General features: G+C 40.0%; 1 protein-coding gene across 5 annotated transcripts in view; it reads right to left on the bottom strand.

Annotated features, from left to right (window-relative positions):
* The window catches only part of kiaa1549 (KIAA1549 ortholog), a 145,228-nt gene extending 120,122 nt beyond the window's left edge, over positions 1-25,106 (bottom strand). For 3 of the 5 annotated variants that reach the window (XM_062983074.1, XM_062983075.1, XM_062983077.1), the window contains exon 1: positions 24,044-25,106. In XM_062983074.1, the coding sequence (XP_062839144.1) occupies positions 24,044-24,161 (118 nt within the window). In that variant the 5' untranslated portion in view covers positions 24,162-25,106. The remainder of the gene's footprint in view (positions 1-24,043) is intronic. The other 2 variants (XM_062983076.1, XM_008110547.2) reach the window with 2 other exon arrangements.
* Between the last annotated feature and the right edge of the window lie 1,632 nt (positions 25,107-26,738).

The following is a 26,738-nucleotide window of genomic DNA, read 5'->3' as shown; positions in this document are numbered from 1 at the left end:
AAATTTGGCAGTTCCTTTTTGAAGATAATTTCTTACTGGTATATTTCCAAAATAAATACAGGCTGTATATTATAACGGTTATATTTAAATTTTAACAAAAACATTTTACTTTAACTAGCTAAGTACTTGCAATTACTGAGAAAAAATGAACAAGCTTTCATTTAACAGCATAAGGAAACACTTGAACCATGTAATACTCATCCTCTCCCATTTAGTGAACTCAGTATTGAAACTAAAAAAGTAACAGAACAGTTTCACAAAAAAAAAGGAGTGACGATTCCCTCATTCAGTTGCAGTTCTAAAGCAACAAAGTAACATCTTAATTGTTTGGGGAGATAATCTATTACAAATAAGTTCTTTGTAAGTAGTGAACCTCATGGTCTGCTAGAGACAGAAGGACAGGAAAGAAAAAGTCAGGAGATGATGTTTTTCTATCAAGGAGTTCTATGTACATCCAATGCCAAACAGTCATACAACATAATACCATGTGTGTCTAGTAAGAAATAACTCCAGTGGGTTTAATAAGAATAGGGAAAGTGTAGTGATATGAGTAGACACGGGAAACCGGGGTTCAAATCCTCATGAAGCCACTGAGTAATTTTGTGTAAGTCACACTCTCTCAGCCTCAGAGATAGGCAATGGCAAATGACTTCTGAATCAGTCTTGCGTACGCCAAAAGGACATAGAACAGCAACAACAGGGTTTAATGGGTCGTACTCTCAAGTAAGAGTGTATCAGATGCTAACTTTATACTATCCCCCCAAAAAGACTTATTTAATGTTCATAGTTTTGTAAGATGTACTATGATGGGCAAACGGAAACAAAGCAAGGCAACCCATGCATTTTTTGCCAAATAAGCAAAACATTTAATAGACCAACTGCCTAGAGCAGGGGTCCCCAAACTAAGGCCCAGGGGCTGAATGCGGCCCTCCAAGGTCATTTACCTGGCCCCCGCCCTCAGTTTTAGACTTAGGCTCGCCCGAAATCTGAAATGACTTGAAGGCACACAACAACAACAACAACCCCAATTAATTTTACTATCTCATTGGCCAGAAGCAGGCCAACACTTCCCATTGAAATCCTAGTAGGTTTATGTTGGTTATTCTTATTTTTAAATATTGTATTGTTCTTTCATTGTTGTTTTGTTTTGTATTTTTGCACTACAAATAAGACATGTGCAGTGTGCATAGGAATTTGTTCGTATTTTTTTTCAAATGATAATTCGGCCCCTCAACAGTCTGAAGGATTGTGGACCGGCCCACTGCTTAAAAAGTTTGAGGACCCCTGGCCTAGAGAATTAAGAAATGAGATATGGAGCCACATACATGAAAGGTGTATACTAGAGGTGGGGGGTTGTGTTCTAGACTTCAATATTCTCTTGTCCAGAGATTGGAAATATTAGGTAAAGGTAAAGGTTTTCCTCTGACATTAAGTCTAGTCGTGTCCAATTCTGAGGATTGGTGCTCATCTCCATTTCTAAGTCGAAAAGTCTGTGTTGTCCGTAGACACCTTGAAGGTCATGTGGCTGGCATGACTGCATGGAGCACCGTTACCTTTCCGCCAGAGTGGTACCTATGATCTCCTCACATTTACATGTTTTCAAACTATTAGGTTGGCAGAAGATGGAGTTAATAGCGGGAGCTCACCCTGCTCCCCAGATTCGAACTGCCGACCTTTTGGTCAGCAAGTTCAGCAGCTCAGCTGTTTAACCTGCTGCACCACTGGGGTGCCATTGGAAATATTACAATCTCTCAAATTAGAGTATAGTTGGGTGATTCTGGGGACCCTTCCACACAGCCATATAACCAGAATATCAAGACAGAAAATCCTACAATATCTGCTTTGAATTGCTGAGTCCACGCTGTCATATAGCCTAGTTCAAAAACAAAAATGTGGGATTTTATTCAGCTGTGTGGAAGGGTCTTGGGAGTTCCATTCACAAACCTGGGTCTTCCCATCCCATCCTTAGGATAGCAACCTGAAACATAATTGCAGTATCCTTTAATGTACATAAACAGATATTAAATACATATCCTTTACAAAGGCAACATATGTGTTCCACACCTTAGCAATGTTACTGGTTATACAACAAGCTGGCACAGCCAAATAATCAAGAGATGCATAATGCCATGTTTTAAATCACTGGGAAAATTATGCCTTTCCTCATAAAATGTCCATAAAATTCAAGGCCATCTGCTTGATATTTCACTCCATACAACAGGGGAAATTGGCTTAACTGACATGTTCTCTTAAAGAAGTCTCACAAAATCTTCTTTCTTAATCGCTCTGTATAAAATAAAATAAAGCCATAAAATCCAAAAACATGAAAAACCTTACGCACCAATTCACACATTGTAGCCTAAAATATTCAAGTTAGATCTAGGCAGATGATTCACACAGAAATGACACACTGCCAAGCTCAAGCTGTTTTTTAAATATAAAAAATGAATAATTAACTCTTGAAGCGGATCTTTTTAACATGATTAGAAGGAAAACTCTAAGCAAAGGATGGAAACTGTGTGGTCACATGTGGGCCTCTGAGGGGGCCTCTTTGGTCCCTAAGCCTCCAGGACTCCACGAACCCTCGAAAACTCCACACCCAGTCCAGAAATCCAGTTTTTTGTTTAATGAAAGCATTCCCTGTGGGCAGATTAAACATTAAAATTTTACTGTATATAGGTAAAGGTAAAGGTTTTCCCCAGGCATTAAGTCCAGTTGTGTCCCACTCTGAGGGTTGGTGCTCATCTCCATTTTTAAGCTGAAGAGTCGGCATTGTCCGTAGACACCTCCAAGGTCATGTGGCTGGCATGACTACATGTGGCGCAATTACCTTTCCTCCGGAGCGGTACCTATTGATCTACTCACATTTGCATGTTTTTGAATAACAAAAGACTCACCATAAAGTATATAGCAGAGTAGCTTATTTAGCAGCAGCAGCGTGACCCAGAACCATTAGCCAGTATAAGATGAAATAAAAACACCCAAACTATTGTTATCTTCCTTCTGAGGCTTTTCTTGTAGAAAAATAATATGGTTGTACTATTTACAAAAACAAGGTTTCCATAACATAAACAAACTTCTTTATACTTCCTTGTTATATCTTTGCTGGTGATATACTTCTAGTCTTTTTTGAATGTCTGGTCAGGAAAATGGTAGTTCACTCAGGCTGGATCTATACTATCATATTATCCAGTATCTGATCCCAGATTATCTGCTTTATATGAGTCTACACAGCCATATAATCCATTCAAAGCTGATGATCTGGGATCAGAAACTGGATTATATGACAGTGTAGAAGGGGCCTCAGAAGAGGGTGAAGGCAAAACCCGATGATAGGGTTGCTATATGTTGGAAATGAAAAAAGGCATGAAACAACAAACCACATTATGTCCAGACTAGGTAACTCCAGACTAATGCTAATGTTTGTTGACACAGCCCTGGTGAATTATTTTTAGTTTATGGAGCCACAAACAATAGCTGAAGTAAAGGTCATATCTGCTTTTGTTTGCATCTCTGAGAAATGAGTAAGACCTAAATAAGTTGGTACTTGAACAGAAAGGCTTCTGCTTCATAGATATATATGGTTCCTTCTGGTGTTGCTTCTAATGTTCGCTCAGCAGTCATTTTAAGCAAGACCTTAGTTTTCTGCCACACACTTTAGAAATCCACTTACTCCAACTCTGTTACGCACATACTGAATTATACCTATTTTTGTAAGATTTATCAGTGTAATCCAACCAACATATTTAATTTTAATTATACATATTACATTTAATTGAATTTCAATTATACATATAATATTTAATTGTTGTGGATTTTATATAATGTTTGGTGTACACTGCTATGAACTTCACAAACATTCATAACTGAACAATTTACTGTTGAGAGGAAAGCAACCACATTATTTGCAGTCTCACTTGACACTCATGTAACATTAAAAGGACTCTCTTGGCCATTTTAAAGATAGCAATAGACCATGCAAATGAAAGCAGCAGGTTGGTTTAGTTGTAATGCCAAACCACCAAACCCCGGTGCTCTGTTCATGGGCGTCTTTTTCCTCTCTCCATGCATTTCCTCCTTTGCTTCTAATTTAGCAATGACCCATAATACACTCTTAATTCATCAGGGTGAGATATAAACACAAATCTACAGTTTGTTGAAGTGAAATCAGAGCATGCAAGAGGAGGAGAAGAAAAAAGAGAGAGAAGGGAGTATACAGTTGATTCATGTACTGCCAAAGCAAAGTTTGGAAACTAACTATAACTAGTGATGTAGATCTTGTTCTCACATATGAGAGTAGGAAAATGCAATGTTCCTTTTGAAGATAATGGTCTGAATTTTATGTTTAGTCCCAAAGAGAGTAAATCTTTGGATTCAGTGGATTTTCCTATATGTTGGTTTTGCTATTCAACAACTGATTGAGGGGATGTACTGTAGTTGCAATTAACTAATAGAATTCAGGCCTCTTTGTGTGTTTATGTTTTGCTAGGTGATTTGAGAGAGGATTGTTACTTTTCTCCATTTTTCCTATTTATTTCAGGGGTTTTTTTTTGGGGAGGGGGTGTTGTTATTAGGTTTTTTAATTTTCCTTTTTGCTATCAATGCTGCTGACCAAGTAAGGAATTAGTCTTTTTGCTCATATGGGGCTGAACAATTTCCCAAGGTTTCTTTCTTATCTCAAATAAGAGTAATTGTAAATATTCTTTATATCTCTTAACTGAAACACAGTTTGAAAGAAGTATGGTTTAGGGCTAAAACTTTCAGAATCACCCACTCATTATAACCACTAATCATACTAACTGGAGGTTTCTGTGAGTTGTAGCTCTAAAAAAGGAACATTTTGAAGATCTGATCTCAACCTACTCAATATCTTTGGTAAATCCCAGTTGGTGTAGTTTGATCATTTATAGGGCCGTATTCTTTGAATTGAACCCAAACAACAAAGAAGTGTAGTTGTTGTTGTGTACCTTTGTCATTTATAATTGATAGTGAACATATTACAGGGGTTTCTTGGCAAGATTAAGATGTTGGCTTTTGCCTTCCTCTGAGGATGAGAAAATGTGATGTGCCCAAAATCGCTCTATAGGTTTCCATGGTTGATTCACAACTGGTTTCCCAGTGTCCAACTCTCAAACCACTACACCACACTGATTCTTATTGCAATTACTGCAATGAAATCTTAACTGTTTCACATATTGCCAATTTTTCCGACCATAGAGAACTTTGGCAACAACCAAGGCAAGAAACAGTTTCCACAAAAAAATTAAATTAGGCAAAACAGCCCATTTTGATCTTTAAGTGCTTATAAGATACAGAAGAATCCTGTGCTTGAAGATCAAATGTATGTTATGCTGCTAGGAACAACAAAGAGATAACCTCGGGCAAAACCACAGCAAGAAAAATATATCAACCTATATTCTTACATGAAAGAGCCTATCTATGATCTCAAGATTGTCAGTAGTCCAGAGGATCACATGTCAAAATGTTGTGGATTAATATTAAAAAGGAAAGGGAACAATACAGAGCATTGTGATGGGTGATTAATGCAGGTTCTTCAAAGAAATCAGCACCTCTAAGTACAGGGTATCCTCATAGTTGCTGTATCTGAATACTGAAGCAAGAGGATTTAGTCACTATGGAATGAATGAAGAGGCAAGCAGAGATAGATGCTGAGAACCATCAATTCCTGTAGTTAATAGGCTCCCAGACACATGGTGCAAACATGAAAAGATACTGATTCTCCACTTCTGGAAAGAAAAGTACATAATATTTTGCTTTTTATGGAAACTTATTACAAATTATGTATCTCTTATCTGCAATGCTTGGGACCAGAAATGTTCTGCATATCAGATTTTTATGGATTTTACATAATGTTATTTATCCTCCTTTTTGACTCCTGCACATGCAACAGGGAAAACATGCAACAGGGAAATACTATAAATAATTTTTTAAAAAAACTTAGCCAGACACTTTTTCTTGCATTTGAATGGATGAGAAATGGAGTTCAGAGTGTAGCTCTGAGGGAGGCTCCTGTCCTTCGGGGTTTCCTTCCTTCTGCCACTTTCCTTTCTCTTTAGTAAAGGTTTTCCCCTGACATTAAGTCTAGTCGTGTACAACTCTGAGGGTTGGTGCTCATCTCCATTTCTAAGCGAAGAGCCGGCATTGTCTGTAGACACCTCCAAGGTTATGTGGTAAGCATGACTGCATGGAGCATCATTACCTTTCTACTGGAGTGGTACCCATTGATCTACGCACATTTGCATGTTTTCGAATTGCTAGGTTGGCAGAAGCTGGGGCTAACAGCGAGAGCTTACCCCTCTCCCTGGATTCGAACTGTCAACCTTTTGGTCAGCAAGTTCAGCAGCTCAGTGGTTTAACCCACTGCACCACCAGGTGCTCCTCAGGATCACCTTTCTCTTTAGGTGATCCGTAACCCTATGAAAAAAAATTACATAATGTGACAGTTGCTGTTGGACTGCAGCTCCCAGCATGCCTAGCCATCACGTTCAATGGTCAGGAATGCAGAAATTTGCAATCAAAGAATATCTGGAGGGCCAGATGATTCCTAACCTGCCATACGGTTTTTGAGAAACTTTTCTTTCAAATGGCTAACAGCAGAAAGAGTGATACACAAATGAGTGGAGGAATAAGAAAATAAAGATAGGAAAATTGCTTTGTCGAGCGGTCTGGCAGCCAGTCATACAACTGTGTAAACCATCCTGTGTTTGGGTGCCGCTGGTTACTTATTTATATAATCTCTGTGGATTGTATATAGAGTCTAGGTACTTTTCTTGGACTACAGTTCTCAAAATCCACAATGGAAGCCTTAGCCCCCAAAAGTAAGTTTTATAAGCTCTGGTTATATAATGCTTTAGTTACGTAACGCACTGCAGCCCAAATATGTTCCATTGCCTCTTTTTTGCTGTTGCTCATTTTTTGAGGTCTTCTTCCTGTGATTTTTAGTTCAGCCCTCTAAAAATTAGCTAAGCCTTTGATGTCCCTAACATTAATGAAATGCGAAAGCTTTGGTGCAGGTTACTTATTTGCAATATTTTCATCATTAAACTTCTCCCTTCGGGATAGCATCCAAATGTATTAACAAGCAGGCAACAAATAGAACTAGTTGGGGGTGTCAGGGCGTGAGTGTGGAGCTGCTTCAGATAGCCCACAGTGCAACACAGCTGTGCCAAAAAATATTTTACAGGATGTGTTGCTACTTCTTAATGCCGTCACTGCAACTTTGAAGACTTAATTTGACAGTAAAGAAAATATTATCCGAACTATGTCTAACTAATAAAAATTCCACTCTTTTGCCAAGTGGAAAAAGTGTCTGTCTCAGCAATAATAAACCTGCTTGATGTAAGGTTGCAAAGCTAGACAACTCATTTAGTGTTAAGATCAACAAAAGCTTATGAATATCCATGGGGCCTGTTAACTTGGCTGGTAATTCCCATGCAGTGGGGTGTCAAAATGATGAATGTGGACTTTCTTCAATAAGTTCCTTTTACCGAGTAATTTCCATAGAGGATATTGAGACATTTTCATCAGCCAAGGAAAAATGGAAGACCACTTTGGTCCTGTTTGAATTAAAGTACTTTGAGCAGGAATGAAATTTCCTTGCTACTTGAGCAACAGAGACTGGCAAGTAATTTTCACTGCAAGGTCAATGTCTTACTATCCAAGATTTTTGTAATCCAATAATGTATTTAACACACATTTCATATATTCAAAGAGAAAGGTTTTTTTGCCCTAATGAAAGGAAAACCATGAAATGTTCCACAGGACTTTAAATCTAGAAATCCACGACATTCAGCTGCACCTATTTAATAGACAAAACACCAATTTTCTCAATTCATATACAGTAGAGTCTCACTTATCCAACACTCACTTATCCAAGGTTCTGGATTATCCAATGCATTTTTGTAGTCAATGTTTTCAATACATCGTAATATTTTGAAGCTAAATTCGTAAATACAGTAATTACTACATAGCATTACTGCTTATTGAACTACTTTTTCTGTCAAATTTGTTGTATAACATGATGTTTTGGTGCTTAATTTGTAAAATCATAACCTAATTTGAGGTTTAATAGGCTTTTCCTTAATCCCTCCTTATTATCCAACATATTCTCTTATCCAACATTCTGCCGGCCTGTTTATGTTGGATAAGTGAGACTCTACTGTAATAATTCCTGGAGAACAGTCAATATATATCAAACACTTGGCACAGGTACATTAGAGATAGATTCAACAGATAGTGTCAAGAACAAAGCACAAATGTTGGTTTTCTAATCTCTATGCTAACATACATTATAGTATGAAATTCTGAATAATAACAAGGAGGATTCAGATTTACAGTGAAAATTATGAGTTATGCAAAAACATTCTATCATCAACAGTAAGCTAATACACATATTGGTTTGTATCTAAATTTAGTTATGCTTAGAATAGGGCCACTGAAATCAGTGATGCAAATCAATTACTATTCCCAACTAGAGAAGACCTTTTGAATCAATGTTTTACATGTTGACTTACAATTATTGACTGGACAGGTCTGCTATAACTGGCACTTGCAATTGGATTTAGGCCAAAGGTACTACAGTCAGTCCTGACTAATATGTCCCACAGATTTGAGAAGGTAGTGTAGATTAATCAAAATATGCACGCATGAACCACCAAAAACTCTGGAAATTACTCTAATTACATTGCTACTCTCTCAAAAACATAGGAAACGTGTTATAAAAGCTGGAAAAAAAGTGAGCCCATGTTCATATGCAAGCTCAATGAGATTTACATCAAAGTAGACATATATAAGATTGTGTTGAACTTCAAACAGTTAATATCTACACTTCAGTACTCTCAGCACCTACTTGGCTTGACACAAACTGCCTGCAAAGCAATTAATACTATTTAAGGGTTTATATCCAGCCGTAACATACTCCAAATGAATCCAGTGATAGTTATAATTTTTATCATTTTTGAAAAGGTACCATGACCTGTGCCAGACACAAACACCACGTCACCAGTAAGAACTATAGTTGGAAAATAGCTCAAGGCACCATGTCTTCACACGCCAACACAATTTCCAGCTCAGGAGTGCGCTGTGAATTTGCAGTGCTAGAGATGAACAAAAGGAATGACAAGCTGTAGAGAAACATTAGCCTATCCTCTGGTGAATGGCAACCTCTTTTGTCAGCCCTTGCTTTTAAGTTTAACAGCGGAGGTGGAGAAAGACCAAGAGTGCTATACTCCAAAAAAGAGGGCCTATGAGTTGACTTGCATTGGTATCATTGTAAGTTACTATAAGGCCACAGATCATTCAGAACAAAACGTCCCCATCAAGGTTCATCACAAGATAATTTATTTTACTTGTCTAGATCAATGGAAACTTTGGCTTCCATATCAATGCAGTGGTGAATCCCCTTTGGGTTCCAGTCTAAAATTTAAATATTGTAGATATTGAATCTATTTTGGGAATAGGATTCAGCACTTTGAAAAGCTCTGTTAAAGTTCAGGCTAAAACCCAGATTGAATGTACCTCCATACTGACAAGAAAGCTGCCAGCAGATTTAGATGTGACAACAATTGGCTCTTGCAGATTCAACTTTTGTGTATTTGATTATTCACTGGTTTGATCAATATATTCTCTCTAAGGATTTCCAGATCCCCCAAGGCAGCATTTTGGTCACCTTCCAGAAGAAGATAATTAGAGAGTCACCCTGATGGACATAGAGATTCCTAGAGAGATATCCTCTCATGTTAAAAAAATGGGCTGGACCATGAGATCACAAAGAGTCAGAAGCAACGGCGAATAAACAACAACGACTGCTCATCCTGACCCAAACTGCCTCAATCATTATTATAATATTTATTTATACCCCGCTTTATCTCCTCAAAGGGGACTCAAAGTGGCAAGTATAGAAGGACAAAATAAAGAGTAGAATTTATCCTCTACAACTAATTTCCACCAATTTTTAAAACAGAGTTCAGGTCTAGATCTTTGAAATGACAAAATCTTAAGAGAAATCATTTATTTGTCAAGTTTGGCTTTACTAATAGGAATAGAAGGAAGGCTTGTGAGCATCATCTTTTTTTAAAAAAAAATTACCAATTACATAAAATAGCAGTACATTTGAGACTAAACATCATCTGTTAGTAACATAATATCACAAATAAATTCTAGTTGTGGCTTACCATTGAACCATATGATATTTTCTAAACAATCATATATTGTTTATGGTCTGCTGCTGTATTTGTCTTTGGGTACATCTGCACAGTAGAGTAAATGCAATTAGATGCCACTTTAATTCTCATAGTTCAATGCTATGGAATAATGGGATTTGTCGTTTTACAAGGTCCTTGGCATTTCATAGCACTGAGTGGCATCAAATTGCATAATTTCTACAGTGCTGATCAGGGATGTCAAACTCATTTTCACCAAGGGCCGTATCAGTCTTATGGTTGCCTTCAAAAGGCCAGTTGTAACTGAAAGACTATAAATATAACTATGTTGCCATGGCATTGAAAGCTTCGTGGGACACGGGTAGGCTGGATTCAGTCCATAGGCCTTGTGTTTGAAACGTGTGATGTAAATGCACTGTAATCACTGGGATATAGTTCCAGGTGCCCCAGTAGATGACAAAATCCATGGATGCTCAAATCTTGCTTTATGCAATAGGGTAATAAATTAGCCTCCATTAAACCAAATGTCAAACTCAAACATGTTCTAGAGAGATCTTGAGGATTTCTGAAATGGGTGGAGGCTACAGCAAGGGATACCTTAGACACCAACAAAATACTCAGCATGCATCAAAATCAAATTTTGCTTTTCAGATTTTTTTTCTCCAAATATTTTTGAGCCATAGTTGGTTGAACCTGTGGATGTAGAAGCCATGGATATAGAGGGTTGACTGTAATTGCCTGATTATACTTTGCACTGTGAAGTACTGTCTGTGGCGATGGAAGGATGGCTGGAGAGTCATGCTCTACTCTGTCTTCACTTCTATGTTCAAACCACAGATATTTTTGGATCAAAGGCCATGGTGCCTTGGCAGGCATGGATGCTTTCATTCACTTAAATAAAGGGAACAGCTCTGGATTTGAATCCTTTAGCACACACCAGGCTAGGTTTTGGCACTTGCTGCAGCACATATGAGAAGCAATCATTATGCCTTGGATTTCTAAGATTTCCCTATGGCTCAGGGCTTGGCAGCTACTTCTTTATTGCATAACTAGAAATTAGGGAGGGGGGTGTCACTGCTCAGTCTAAAGGATATAAAAATTAAAATATCAGCAGCCTTGCCAGCATGAGAAGGAGAATAATTCATTACAGCATAGCACATTTCAAGAGTAAGGTTTTCAGAGTCAAAGGCTGCCTGTCACTGTGAATTTGTGTAACAAAAATTTGGAATCTGGACAGATGCTGAACTCCAGAATATGGTGCATATCTTATATCCTTTAATCCTTTCTTGTGGTACACATGGCATCCACTAAATTAAGAAGAAATCTCACTCTGAGGACAGACTATATACATAATGTAACAGATATCTTGACAGCTGGGGAGTTCTCAGCACAAATGATTCCAGAATCTTGTTGTGTACCGTTTATTTTAGATACAGTCTATAGAAGGCTGCAACAGAAGACTTGCAGAAATCCTTGATGGATAGTTTGCTTTTACTCAAAAATACTGCACAGCTGGCCCCGATTCCCAACACAGCACTGACACTTGGAGGCAAAAAGCATTCCCTGCATTCCCAGCTGTGTGTCTTAATGATGCCCCTCTTATGTAAAAAGAGCCCACAATTTGAGATGCTGGGAAAGTTCCAAAAGATGTACCTTTTCCTACTTCTGGCTGAAAGAGATGGTACACAACTGTATATTGCCTCAGACTCTACACAAGGTAAAATGTCTAACACAATCCGAAGGCTGTTTACTTTGATTTGAATCCTATGATTTCTATAGGGATGACTTCAGATAAGCATGCAGAGAATCACAGCCTTGAGAAATAATCCAAGCAAAGCCTTAAACCAAGTTATTATTCAGCAAATAATTATGCCAGTCTCTGGAACAAAGTTATTTCTTTTAAGCTTACCCAACAGCTGGTGGGTGAAGCTGACATTTCTGGCCTGAATTCTATTGCTGGTCCCAATTAAAGTATTTTGTTCCTCCAAAATGAGGGCATATTATATACTGGAAGCCCTGGAAATTTAGATTTAAAAATTGCCTATTCAAAACAATAATTTTATATCCTGAAATATCAAAAAACTGGCTGCCTAAGAGTCACTGAGAATCATATTTAAATATTTGAAAGGATATCACATTAAAGATGGGGCAAGCTTCTTTCTGCTGCTACAAAGCATTGCTTTTTAAAAGATCCCAAACCAAAATGGGATCTCTTTAGCTCAATGTTGGGGTCCCAAAAAATGGCAAACATAAAGCTTTTCTGAACATCACCTAGTGGCTATATTATACTTTTACACAAATCTGTTGTACAATGTTTACAGAGGACTCTGCAGAAGATGCATGAGCTGTACCTCATAAAAAGCAAAATAAATCAGTTTAGCAAATATTGCAAATGCCGATTTAGAATTAGTAAATGTGTGTGTTTTTATACCGATTTTATATACATATATACTTAGGGTAGTCTAAAGATTTTCGAGCCAAATGGGGTCCCAAGTGGAAAAGTTTAAGAATCCCTTCTCTAGAGACTAGAGCATGAAGCAATGGATTCAAACTGTAAGAAGAGATTCCAACTGAATATTAGAAAGAATGTTCTGACTATAAGACTTGATTAAATCACACCTTCTTTGGAGGTTTTTAAATAGAAGCTGAATGCCTATCTGCCAGAAGTGCCTTTATTTTGTATTCCTTTATTGTAGTTAGTTGGGCCAGATGGTCCTTGTGGTCTCTTCTGACTTTATTATTATACGAAAATGGGTATCAATGAGAAACTCGCTTGTATATAACATGAAAAACACCCGTGACATAATGGCACAACTTATTTTACAACAAACCACACATTCATATATTATTGAATCAACTTCCCCAAAATTCAGTCATTTGTCTTAGTGTTTTATAACCATGGATGCTTCTGGGCATGGAGCTGAACCAGTATCCCTGCCATCTACATACCAAAAAAATGTAATGTGTGTTTTGAACTTCTACCTCATGCTACTCCCTGCTGCCATCCTGGAAAGTCCAAGGGAGTGAAATTTATTATTGTTTTATACCACTATTAACATGCAAAGTGCATTATAATTTGTGGATGTGATTCATCTACATAGTCTTTGGGATTAACCATGATCAGGAGAGGAGATGCACAAATGCATACACCCCTGTCAGAATCAATCATTAGTATTTAGTGTACTACATAATATAATATCCATAAAGAAAGGTTTGGAAGTTATCCCCTCTTTCAGTTAACAGAGCTCTGAAATATATTATCCACTGATTCCACAGCATGTCTACATGGAGATTTGAAAAGGGTGCTTAGAGTCTAATCTTTTATCAACCAAATCATATTTGCTGATGCTATACATGTACGGTAAATGAAAAGCCACATCTGACAATTATCACATTATTGTCATTACTCAAAGGAAACATATACAAAGCAAATGAAAGACATGAACCCAAAGTAAATATTTCCAAATGCAAGAAGTTCTGCCATCAGAAAAGAGGTTGCAGGGTGATTAAGTTTGCTTTGCATTATTGATCCAAAAGCAACATGGGCAACAATAAATTGAAAGCCCAGGCTACCCAGTAAACCTCCGAGAACCATCTTATCAGTCAACAGCAAACTGTCACATATAAATCTTGTTTTGTAGACTGTGTCAGGGAAGCTTTTTGTATGTATGTATGTCAAGAGAAAAAATATGTATTCTTTCAGACTCTCCGTGGAGATTGTGAGACAATTACAAAAGTGAAGTAAATTGCTGTTATTGATTACTCCCCCTTTCTCTTTGCTAATGAAAGTGACCAACAAATGGAACTGTTAAGTTCAGAAAGTCAAGTCACTGTGGCAACTGACATATGCAATGGCTTTCTGGGAGATGCAAACAATCTGAAACACACACAGAAGTAGGTCATACTGTTAAGATGACCCAAAAGTATTTTAAAGATGTGTGATTTTACCTCCATATCTCTGCCTACAGCTCTGATCCAACTTACATTAATTAGCACTTTTATAAAACTTTTGTCACCTGGCATTAATAAAAGAGATAGTTACAGTAGTCTATGAGGCAAAGAAACATGTATGCAAGGGAACATGTATGCAATATTTCAAAATATTTACCTTCCAGAGTCACCCATTGTTTATATGCTGTTCTTCCAGTTGAAATGGACAGCTGTTGTGTCTACTTAGTAAAATATTTTCAAAACACGTTTGAAATAAACATTTCATACATTCAATGTACTTAGCTGGGGAAATTGCAGATAGAGAACATAATCTTCCCTTGGTGTAAAATCCAGCCATCAGAACATAAAACAAATTTAGTGTAGAATCATTCAGATTTCTCAAAATATGGTTTCCTTTCTCCTAGAACAGTTTTCATGACATAGCCGTTTTTTGTATCGTTTGACAAGACATCCGAAGCCTTTTCGTTGACTGTGAAAATTCCCTACAACCTCAAACCATCTTTCCTTCTTTCTCAACTGATAAAGACTTTATGCTTTAGCAAATGAAGTTGTACATGCTAGTGTATGTAAATAAGATAATGTGAAAAGGGGCAAATCCACCTTTGAAGTAATAGAAAATAATAATTCATATCTCAAATGAGAACTTTTGTACACTGTAATCATATGCACATTTACTTACAGGTCTCACTGACAGCCTATAGGTATCATCTGATCCTGGAAGCTAAGAAGGGTCAGTTTTAGTTAGTATTTGGATGGGAGCCCACCAACAAATACCAGAATGACATTATGATATCAGCTTGAGATATTATATATGTTGTTATTTGTGGGTATATACAACATAGGTTCTGTAGGTTTCATTTCTTAAGTTGCATTTGTAAGTTGAACAGGCACATTTTAACTGTAACTCCAGCCATATATGTACGTGTTAGCTTTGGATAGCATAGGAAATGGTTAACATCCCTGTGGTGTTTGTTTTGCTGCCTGTGCTCCTGTTCAGAAGATTTGACCTCACTTTCTATCACTGTGAGAATTGGGTTTTGAAAAAATTGGCTTGTTGTAGAACCAAGGATTGGTGACAAAGCTTGAGTGGAGACACTTTTTCCCCATGACAACTCTTCCAGGAGTGAATTTCCCTTCATAGGGGTAGATTTCTCTCATTTCCTGTTGTTTCAACATCGTTCTTAACTAAGAGTCGTTTGTAAGTCAAATGTTTGTAACTATGTTTGTAAATATAGTTTGTAAACTATATTTGGGGACACAAATATACAGAGTGTTTGAAAAAGAATTCCTTCGTTTTAATGTGTTTAAACTTAAAACTAGGGAGTTCTTTTTCAAACACCCTGTACTTAGATATCGTTTGTATATGCAAATGGTTTTGAAATATGTGGACTTTGACATTAAACGAACTGTGGAAACATTTTAATCCTAAAGTGATGAGTTTGGTTGTTATTGCTGTTTGCCTTCAAGTCATTTCCAACTTATACTACATTATAATTGCTCTAGAGCTGATATGTTTTTAGGTTCAGAAGAGACAGGAGAACAATTTACTCCAGTACAGAAATGCAATGTGTGTGTGTGTGTTGCCTGTCAGTTTATGTCGACCCCATGAATTTAATAGGTTTTCCTTAGGCAAGAAATACTCGGAGGTGGTTTTGCTAGTTCCTTCCTCTGAAATATGGCCTATCACATCTGGTATTCGTTAGCAGTCTCCCACCCAATTACTAATACACTGATTATAATCCAGTATGTTAAACAGGATATAGCTGTGCTCCTGTGCAAATTAGACAACACAACAAGCAAGTCACCTGTATAGACATTTCATCAAATTTCATCAGGTTTCATCAACATGGTATGTGAAAAAAGAGCTCAGGCAGAACACTTTAAACAAGATTTATTATTGTATTGTAATATGAATGCTGAACATAACAGCTTTTTAGAAGTCGCTGCTCTGAATTGGCCAACGCAATGATCAGCACAAACCCATTAACAAGGTTTATGGTTACAAAATGGAAGAAACCAATTACATCAACAAGCACAAAAAGGGAACCTATTCAATAATGGAAAGATGTGAAAATCAGCAATATTTTTCTGTGGAAAAGCCTTTGGAATACTCAAATATTACTGCTTGTTAATTTGTGAATTGCTTTCCTCCCTGAAATGCTTGGTAAACATCCCAAACCAAACATATAATTACATGTGATTACAAGTCTGAATAGCTTGAGCCGACAAACTTCTTCATGAAGCTGAATACATGATCTCTGGAGCAAAGTCTGTACAAAGAGATAACCAAAAAACAGATACATGACAAATTCTCAATGATGTATAAATTATTCAGCAACCCAAAAGAGTATTACTCATCCTTTCTGTATGACAAATAAGAACCACCTCCAACTTGTCAAACCATAAGACTAAAACAACACAGTCAAGACAAATTAAACAAGGGTTCCTTTAATAACATGTTCATGCTCTCCACATTACACTTGGCCCCTTGGCCTTGGCATAGCTTTCAAAATGTTGTTAGATATATTTCCATCTGCATCTAAATGGTACAGCAAAATATTATATGACTGTATAACAAAGAACCATAAAAGACAGTTTCCTAAGTCAATAATTCTCCTTTCCTACTGGCTGAAACAATATTCCTTTGCTGTCACAGTATTTTCTTGGCAATATTAATTCAGGAGAGATTTGCCACTCCCTTCTCTATGTCACTTGCTCATGATCACCATGGCTCAACAGGGATTCAAACTTTGGTTCTCCCAGACTTCAGGAAAGATGAAATGTATAAATATAGGATGGGTGGCCCTTAGCTTCAAAGCAGGATACATGAAAAGGATATGTGGTCTTAGATAAACATGAGTCAACGGTATGATGCAGTGGTCCAAAAAGCCAATGCAATTCTGGACTGCATCAACAGTCCAGATCAAGGGAAATAGTAGTGCTATTCTGTTCTGCTTTGCCCAGATCTCACCTGGACAACTGTGCCTAGTTTTATGCACCATAATTCAAGAAGGATATTAATAATCTGGAATTTGAAGAAAGTGATCAAAGTTCTGAAAATTAAGCTATCGAAGAACAACTTGGTGAGCTGGGTATGTTTAGCTTGGGAAAGATTTGAAGAGTGATATGGTAGCTGTCTTAAAGTGTGTGAAGGGTGTCATGTAGAAGATGGAGCAAATTTATTTTCTGTTGCTTTAGAGCAATGATTCCCAACCTTTTTTGACCAGGGACCATTCTCCAACATTAGTACCAAAAGGGTTACGAATCAGTTTTTGGTCAACTTTAGATTCAGTTTGGTTATTTGGGGTGCTGATTCAGAAAACTGCATTGGATAGACCATATCAGCTCTAGTTTCTGATACAGAACATATGCCATCCAGTAGTTGCCATCTGCTCACACACAGAAAACCATATTTAATAATTTAGAGATGATGTGGTCTATCCAATGCCATTTTCTGAATCAGTACCCCAAATAACCCCAGGAACAGGCCTAAAAACGAATACACCAAGAACATTTTTTTGGGTTGAGCTGTGTTATTATCGGTAGTAGTAATGGTGAGGCCATGCACCATATTTCAGTTCTTGCAGACCACCGGTGGTCCATGGACCACAGGTTGAGAATAACTGCTCTAGAGATTGTAACATGAGTTAATGGATTCAAACTACAAAAAAGAAAGAAATTTCCACCTAAGCATTAAGAAAAACATATTTACTGTAAAAGCTATTTGGAAATGGGATGGATTGCCTCAGAGGGTTTTGAGTAATCCATTTTTTAAAGTCTTTAAACAGAGACTGATGGCCATTTTCAATAGTGTTTTAGTTGTGTATTGCTGCATGGCTGGAAATTGGACTAGATGGCCTTTTTGGTCCTTTCCAAGATTAATCAAAGCCATGAATAATAATCTACAAAAGTTAAATCCACAAATATGAAGGGAAGGTTGCGTGTATATGTCTACATCCTCCAGTGACCATGGCAATCCTGGCTGCTGCTGAAAGCTGTAGTCTAGGCGCATCTGGAAGGTGCTAAGTGTAAGAAGACTGCACTAGAATGGCAAGCCAGTTTTGTTGGTCTCCAGTTCTAATATGAATCAACTCCCAAGTTCCTACCATTTTTTATAAGACCAAGAAACAAAACAGAGGACAGATATTGGGGGGAGGGCTCAGTTAACAATCCTCCATGTAGGTTTCTCTGAATTTTCAAGGAAAGGGGACTAGAACCTAAGAAGGGGCAAAACCTTCTTTTTAGACTTGACCAGCCTCAGCTGGAACAATGCAGTTATTGTGAAAAACCTAGTAAAAGAGCATGGGGTTTTTGCAATTCATCAAAAAGAAGAAAATGAAGAAGGCAACCATTTCCAAACCCTAGTCAGTATCAACTGAAGGCAAGATCTGATTACAAATATTTACTAAACTAACTTTGGCTAGAAGTGGCACTTAGAAAGAAGCTTCTTCTAAAGATTTCCACAGCAAGCAATCAAAAAAAATGTAATCTTCCAGAAACTTTGAAACTTTTGAAATTCATTTTTAAAAGATTTTAAATATATGTAATATCAATACACTCCACATATGAAACTCAATTTATTACAGGATGTACATGCCTTCAAGTTGCTGTCAACCTATGGTAACCCAAGGAATTCTTTCCTTAGGCAAAGCATACTCAGAGGACATTGAAGGAACAAAAACATGAGTTGTGTAGAACTTGGTTTGGAATAAAATTATCATGTTTGGTTTACTTGAAATATTTATTCAGGAAATAATTGTAAATTGAGTTGCTGTTTTTTTGAAAATAGAGCTACAAGAGTCTTGGACTGCAAAGGAACCCTTTGGTTGTGACAGATTATGAGAACCAAGCAATGCTAAGAACAAAAACACCCATCAACATTTGTAAAAGAACAACAAATTCTGTATCTAATATACCCTTCCACAATGTTAAGTAGACTTAAGGCATTCATTCCTATAAAAAGAACTAGGTCAGCTAAGATCCAGAGTTACAAAGATTTGCTATTGTACATCATTGCTTCTCAGATAATTTGATATACGTAAACTAGTGAAGGGCAAGTAGCTTATTTGGCTACAATGATTTCTCTTTTTCCCAGAAAGATGCAATAGTCTGAAGGCCAATAACTCATGTACTACTTTGACTATCACTTCTGCACACAGTCTTAGATAAAAGTCTTCATGCTACATTGTGGTGCAATGGGTTAAACCCTTGTGCTGGCAGGACTGCTGACTGCAAGGTCGGCAGTTCGAATCCGGGGAGCGGGGTGAGTTCCTATCTGTCAGCTCCAGTTTCCCATGTGGGGACATAAAAGAAGTCTTCCACAGTAAAAAATCCAGGCGTCCCCTGGGCAATATTCTTGCAGACAGCCAATTCTCTCACACCAGAATCGACTTGCAGTGGCTCCTGACACACTCAAAAATCACTTTTAGAAAAAATGTAAGGAATTTTATTTAGTATTCTAAAACAAGTATGGTATTTCATAATCCATTTTTCAAAAAATATATATAAAACTTCAAAGAAAAAAGGTTTTAAATCTTTATAGTTTTTGTTCTGGCCCCCTGGGCCTTCATATCTCTCCAAGCAGTACAACACAAGTACAACAAGTTCTTTAGATACTATGGTTCAAATCATTAAGCTTTTACAAAATGAAAACCAGCACTGGGAACTATGCTGAGAAATAAATAATATGGCAGAGTTTATGGAATATCTCATTGCCTAGATATTTGTGATTCTGTGACTGCCATCAGCATCAGCCAGCACAGCTAGTGGTAAGAGATAAAACTTCCAGTCCAATAACATATAAAAGGCCACACATTTCCTATCACTATACTACAGCACTGAATGGCTGATGCAACAAATGAATTCAAGGTGTTTCAGTAATGAAACTAGTGAATGTTCTGTATTTTGAGGGCTTTTTCTCCTTTGCTGAGAATCTTTTCAACATATGACAACAACATATTTTAAAGGCAAATATCCTGTATTTTCATCTGTGTAGTTATATGGAAAGGGAAGCACAAAAAGATGGGAATAGCGAGGAGGAAGAAAAGAAAAAGAACAGGAAGAAAGGGTAGTTGTCTCAAAGTGACCTATTTCTAGAACGTTTGGCCTTGTGGAGCTTTGTCATGGCAATGTGATAAGTGATTTCCAGGCTACCTTTCTTATCATTCCTTGGTTTGAAGAATAGGCATTTAAGATATCTTGGAGCCAGATATCTCCCTCCATTCTTGGAGATGTCACTATTTCCCTGAATAAGAAAGCCACTCATGGAAAGGAGGATTGCACAAAGGGTTTGCCATTCTAGAATTGTTGTCTAAGAACTCCAAATTATTTAAAAATCTAATTAAGCATAATGATTTTGGGGAAACCCAATTCGTGATTTTAAACATTTCTTATAGCTCTTCATTATATAATCTGGTTGGAAAAAATTGCAGTAAGAATCACATAATCGGAAGAGACCTCGTGGGCCATCCAGTCCAACCCCCTCCCAAGAAGCAGGAAAATTGCATTCAAAGCATCCCCAACAGATGGCCATCTAGCCTCTGTTTAAAAGCCTCCTAAGAAAGAGCCTCCCCCACACTCTGGGGCAGAGAGTTCCACTGCTGAACAGCTCTCACAGTGAGGAAGTTCTTCCTAATGTTCAGGTGGAATCTCCTTTCCTGTAATTTGAGCCATTGTTCCACGTCCTGGTCTCCAGGGCAGCAGAAAACAAGCTTGCTCCCTCCTCCCTATGACTTCCCCTCACATATTTATACATGGTCATCATGTCTCCTCTCAGCCTTCTCTTCTGCAGGCTAAACATGTCCAGCTCTTTAAGCTGCTCCTCATAGGACTTGTTCTCCAGACTTTTGATCATTTTAGTCGCCCTCCTCTGGACACATTCCAGCTCGTCAACATCTCCCTCAAACTGTGGTGCCCAGAACTGGACGAAGTATTCCAGGTGTGGTCTGACCAAGGCAAAATAGAGGGGTAGCATGACTTCCCAGACACTGTACTCCTATTAATGCAGGCCAAAATCTCATTGGCTTTTTAAGCTGCCGTATCACATTGTTGGCTTGTTTAACTTGTTGCTCATGAGGACTCCACTCCAAAATCTTTTTCACTCATACTGCTGTCGACCCAGACATCTCCCATTCTTTCTCTTTGCATTTCTGGTCAAGAGCCACGTCAAAATCTTGAGCATACTAATGATCATAGCACTTGATCCAGCTGACAAAAGAGCAGTGTTTCTCTGAGATTCAATCTGTTCACAATATCACTGAGTTGGAAGAGACCACAAGGTCCATTCAGCTCAATCTCTTGCATTCAGAAATGCACAATGGAATATACAATAAAAGCATTCCCAACAGGTGGCCATCCAGGCTTTGATGTTCTCTTTCTCTAAGGAATGCAGTAAGACCCCCAGTATTCACTGGAGATATGTTCCAAAATTCATCTGCTCTGTGGATAATTAAAATCATGGATAGTACCAAACAGATAGTTTTACTGTATTTGGATTAGAAGTATATCACTGAACAGCACTGGAAGACTTAGAAAGGTTACAGGCACTTCCAGGAGGGATTTTTTAAAAATGTAGGTAAATGAAATTTTGGATACTGACTCCATGGATAAGGGTGTCATACCATAATCTATTTCTAATGATAGCTTGAATGCCAATGAAGATCTTACTCTTGTGCTTGAACACTTGGTAACTCTGAAATATCCTGACCCTGTGGTATCTTGTACTCAAATACATATAAAGAATCTATCAAAATTACTTCCAGCTTTGCTTTTGACAATCTGGGCCATAATATTAATGGAGTGGTGTAGCTCCTCCTTTGATTTTTTTTAAAAAAATACAGATTTATAAATGTCAAGGAAGCAAAACAGTATTATTTACTAACATGTAAATAAGTTAATATTGCTTGGCTACTCAAACACACAACAAAGCTTTGATCAATGGCTAGCAAATTTTTCTTCCTATGAGACTGCATTTGTTGCACTGATGTAACAGTAATTTTGAGGTATTGCTGTATTCATATATTTTCCAAAAAAATGCCTTTAAACCTAGATTTTAGATGGTGGATACCCTCTCAAAAGCTATCTCAGAAATTCAAGACCATCAAGTTTAGGGTGGCATTTTTCTAATAATGTATCCTAACATACTGAGAAAATAATAACCAAGCATGTTTCAAATCAACACCTAAAGATTAATTATGTGGTATTTATTCCTTGGAAAAGAGCAGTGTTTAGTCTTGCAGAATTGTATACTGGGTTCATTTCCTCATTTCAACACTAGCTGTTCCACTAAGAGCTCCAAATGCATGCATTGTCTCATCCTAGAAACGCTCTTTAAATGTGCCTACTGTTCGCTTTTGGGCAAGCACCTCGACCCGCTTTTGGGCAAGCACCTCGACCAATTCCCCTGAAACATGCAAATCCCAAATGGACCAACTCCATCTCTTTTTAGAATGGAGCCCAAATATCAGCCCTACTCCAAGTAGTGACCAGGTGGAAGGCCATTCACTCCTTAGGATATAATTCCATTTCAATAGACATAGAGTCTGGCCTTTTTCATTTTAGAAATTCAGTTATGTAACAAAAGCTGAACTGACTGGGGAAGCCTTCCCTTCCAAACTGTACAGCTTTCCTTCCTCCTCTATCCTCATCTCAATTTGCAGAAGCCCTGCAAAATGTCTCTTAGGTGACACACACACACACACACAAGAAACAACCAATAAAGATTTCCAGAATTTGACAGAAAAAGTAGTTCAATACATAGTAATGTTATGTTGTAATTACTGTATTTAGGAATTTAGCACCAAAATATCACGATACAGTAGAGTCTCACTAATCCAAGCCTCGCTTGTCCAAGCCTCTGGATTATCCAAGCCATTTTTGTTGTCAATGTTTTCAATATATCGTGATATTTTGGTGCTAAATTCATAAATACAGTAATTACAACATAACATTACTGTGTATTGAACTACTTTTTCTGTCAAATTTGTTAATTTGATGTTTAATAGGCTTTTCCTTAATCCCTCCTTATTATCCAAGATATTCGCTTATCCAAGCTTCTGCTGGCCCGTTTAGCTTGGATAAGTGAGACTCTACTGTATACTCAAAACACTGACTACAAAAATGGCTTGGATAATCCAGAAGCTTGGATAAGCGAGGCTTGGATAAGTGAGACTCTACTGTAAAGCTTTCCAGACTATATTGCTTCCAATTGTCAACACCACATAAGCTCTCCCCCTTTTATTTAACCACAGCAACCCAACCTAGCAGTTCGAAAACATGCCAATGTGAGTAGATGAATAGATACCGCTCCGGCAGGAAGGTAACGGCGCTCCATGCAATCATGCCGGCCACATGACCTTGGAGGTGTCTACGGACAAGGCCGGCTCTTCGGCTTAGAAATGGAGATGACCACCAACCCCCTTAACGTCAGAGGAAACCTTTACCTTAACCCAATAATATAATTTATGTGGTAGCAGCTACAGTGTATCAAGAGGTGCACTCCAAAACACAGTCCCATCACACTGTATCCAGGAAAGGTGCTCCATGCAGTCATGTCGGCCACATGGCTTGGAGGTGTCTACGGACAAGGCTGGCTCTTCGGCTTAGAAATGGAGATGACCACCAACCCCCTTAACGTCAGGGAAAACCTTTACTTTAACCCAATAATAATAATAATAATTATTATTATTATTATTCAAGTGGTAGCAGCTACAGTGTATCAAGAGGCGCACTCCAAAACGCAGTCCCATCACACTGTATCCAGGAAAGGCAAGACAGGAGGAGTTTTTTCCCCCAAGACATCCAAAAGGGAGACCATGCTGGGCCTGGGAGGTCCAGCTAAAGATGCTGGAGGGGAATGCCTGGAGCCTAGAAGAGGAGGAAGAGGAAGAGGAAGGCTTGCTGTGTTTCCTTACCTGGCGAGGCCGAAGACGGCGCCGGGCGGGAGAGCATGAGGAGGAGGAGAGGGAGAGCCCTCCCGCGGGCGAGGAGCAGCGAGAGCAAGGCGACCCTGAAGCATGCCGCCCCATCCATGGCCACGCCAAGCCTCAAGTCCGCCTCCTCCTCACCCCCGCCGGCATCCTTCCCTCCTCCGGGGCCGCTTCCCGCGTCCTCCTCGGAGCATCCGAGCAGGCAGGCGCCCGAGGCATCGGAGAGGAGTCCCCCGCCTCTCTTTCTCGGTGTATCCTGCCTTTGCAGCGAGGCGGGCAGGTGGGGATGAGCGGAGGAGAAGCAGCAGCAGCGGGAAGGGAAATGGCAAGCGAGTTCAAGCGAGAGGGGAAAGCGGGGGAGGAAGGGAAGGAGGCAGGAGGAGGAGGAGGGCAAGGCGGGGAGGGGATCCTCTTATTGGAGCGCGGCAAAGGAGAGGGGCCGGGGAGCGCATTCGTCCCGGGCAGGGGCTGCGAGGGAGGAGGGTGGCGGGGAAGGGAACCCCGCACACATTGGACGGAGGGGGAGGAGGAGGAGGGGAGGGCGCGCAAGGAGCCAGGAAGGGGAAGGGCAAGGGAGAGAGGGTCGGCAGGGGCGGGGACAGGCCTCTCACGACCCCGCAGCCCACTCCCAACGCGGCTCAAATGGGAAGAGAAAGGGAAGGCGAGGGGAGAGGCTTCTAACGGGAAGAGAGGAGCAAGAGGAGGAGGAGGAGGAGGAGACTCCGTCAGCTCGCCTGCCCTCCTGCTCCGTCCAGGCTTTCTTCCATGAGGGGAGGGGGCTCTCTCTCTCTCTCTTCACGTGGGAAGGGACTCCTCCTCCTCCTCCTCTTGGTCCAGCTCTCCTCCTCGTCTCTTCTTCTTCCTCCTCCTCCTCCACCTCCGCTCCTCAGTTCCCGGCGGCGATTCGTTTTGGGGAGAAGGAGGAAAGGAAGGAAAGAAGAGCAGGGAGGAAAGGTTGAGTGGGACTCAAGAAGGCAGCAGCAGCAGCACCACCACCTGCGCGCGCGCGCAAACCACGGCGGTCAAGAGAAAGCCCCGCGGGAGCGCGCGCGCCAGAGGGAGAGAGAGAGGGAGGGAGGGAGGGGGAGAAAGGGAGGGGAGCGCGCGCGGCAGGACAGAACAGGCCCGAGCGGGAGCGCGCAGGAGGGCCGAAGGAGGAGGAGGAGGCGGTGGGGGCGGAGTTAAAAGGGAAAGCGTTTCATTAACAAAACAAAAAAGGACGTGGGGAGGCTGAGGAGGAGGAGGAGGAGCGCTCGGGGAGGAGGAGGAGGAGGGACGTCATGAGCTCACCGGCCCTGGCCCCTCCTCTTTCTCCTCATCCTCCTCCCTCCCCCCACCCGTTGCAGTCCCGTTCTCCAGCGGCGTGGGTATCCGTGGCCGAGGGGAAAGGAGTGGGCGCCTGTGGAGGCGGATTTCCCTCACTCCCCCGCCACCCCCACCCTCGCGCCTTCCTGGCTTTGTTCCAAACCTCCGCCTTGCCGAAGGACAAAAGGCAGAAGGGGCTCTGGGTGCATCTGTACCAGGCATCTTCAAACTCCGGCCCTCCAGCTGTTTTGGCCTCCAGTTCCCAGAAGCCCTGGCAAGCTTGTTCAATGGTTAGGAATTCTGGGAGTTGGAGGCCCAAACAGCTGGAGGGCCGGAGTGTGAGGATGCCTGATCCATACCGTAGCTTTAACCCCTTGTGCCGGGGGAGCCCCTGGTGGCGTAGTGAGTTAAAGCCTTGTGACTTGAAGGTTGGGTAGCTGACCTGAAGGCTGCCAGGTTCGAATCCAACCCGGGGAGAGCGCGGATGAGCTCCCTCTGCCAGCTCCAGTTCCATGCAGGGACATGAGAGAAGCCTCCCACATGGATGGTAAAAGCATCAAAACATCCGGGCAATATCCTTGCAGACGGCCAATTCTCTCACACCAGAAGCAACTTGGTGCAAGTCGCTCCTGACACAAGAAAAAAAAGGCCTTGTGCCGGCAGGACTGATGACCTGAAGGTTGCCGGTTCGAATCCAATCCGGGGAGAGTGCTGATGAGCCCCCTCTGTCAGCTCCAGATCCTCGTGCGGGGACATGAGGGAAGCCTCCCACAAGGATGGTAAAAACATCTGGGCGTCCTCTGGGTAACGTCCTTGTAGATGGCCAATCCTTTCACACCAGAAGTGACTTGCAGTTTCTCAAGTCTTTCCTGACCCGAAAAAAACCTGCTTTGGCTCTGAAGGGGACAAGGAAGGAGGGAGGTCTGATTGAATTTGATTAATAAATAGCAATACTACAAAGAGTGAGTTTGAATAAACAAATCACCTTAGTCTTTGGTGTTAAAAGGAATCAATTGAAGACTCTGCCATGAGAAAACACAGGGCAGTGAAACAAGCAAGGAAACAACCGCTTGATACATGGAACATGGAGCACTTGAAAACGGAACCAGCATGACTTAAAAGCGTTGACTCAACTGAAACTGACAGGAAAGCATTCTTTCTCACTCTCCCACTAGATAATGGGTTGTTTTCTTCCCTTTGCTGTAAACGAGCAGAACGCCTGAGATTCTGAAGGTTCTGCCTCTGTTCACTAAAACTTTGCTTCATGTCCAAGGTTTCACTATTCTCTCCCTCAGCACCTGGCAAAGCAATCTCAACATCATTTTTAGGCTGCTGCTCTGAGAAAATCAGTGAAGGGTCTTTCCCAGAAATGCGA

Source organism: Anolis carolinensis, chromosome 5 (genome assembly GCF_035594765.1).
Source record: "Anolis carolinensis isolate JA03-04 chromosome 5, rAnoCar3.1.pri, whole genome shotgun sequence".
Lineage (NCBI taxonomy): Eukaryota > Metazoa > Chordata > Lepidosauria > Squamata > Dactyloidae > Anolis > Anolis carolinensis.
Note: the sequence above shows the minus strand (reverse complement) of the source record. Positions and strands in the feature narration are given on the sequence as shown.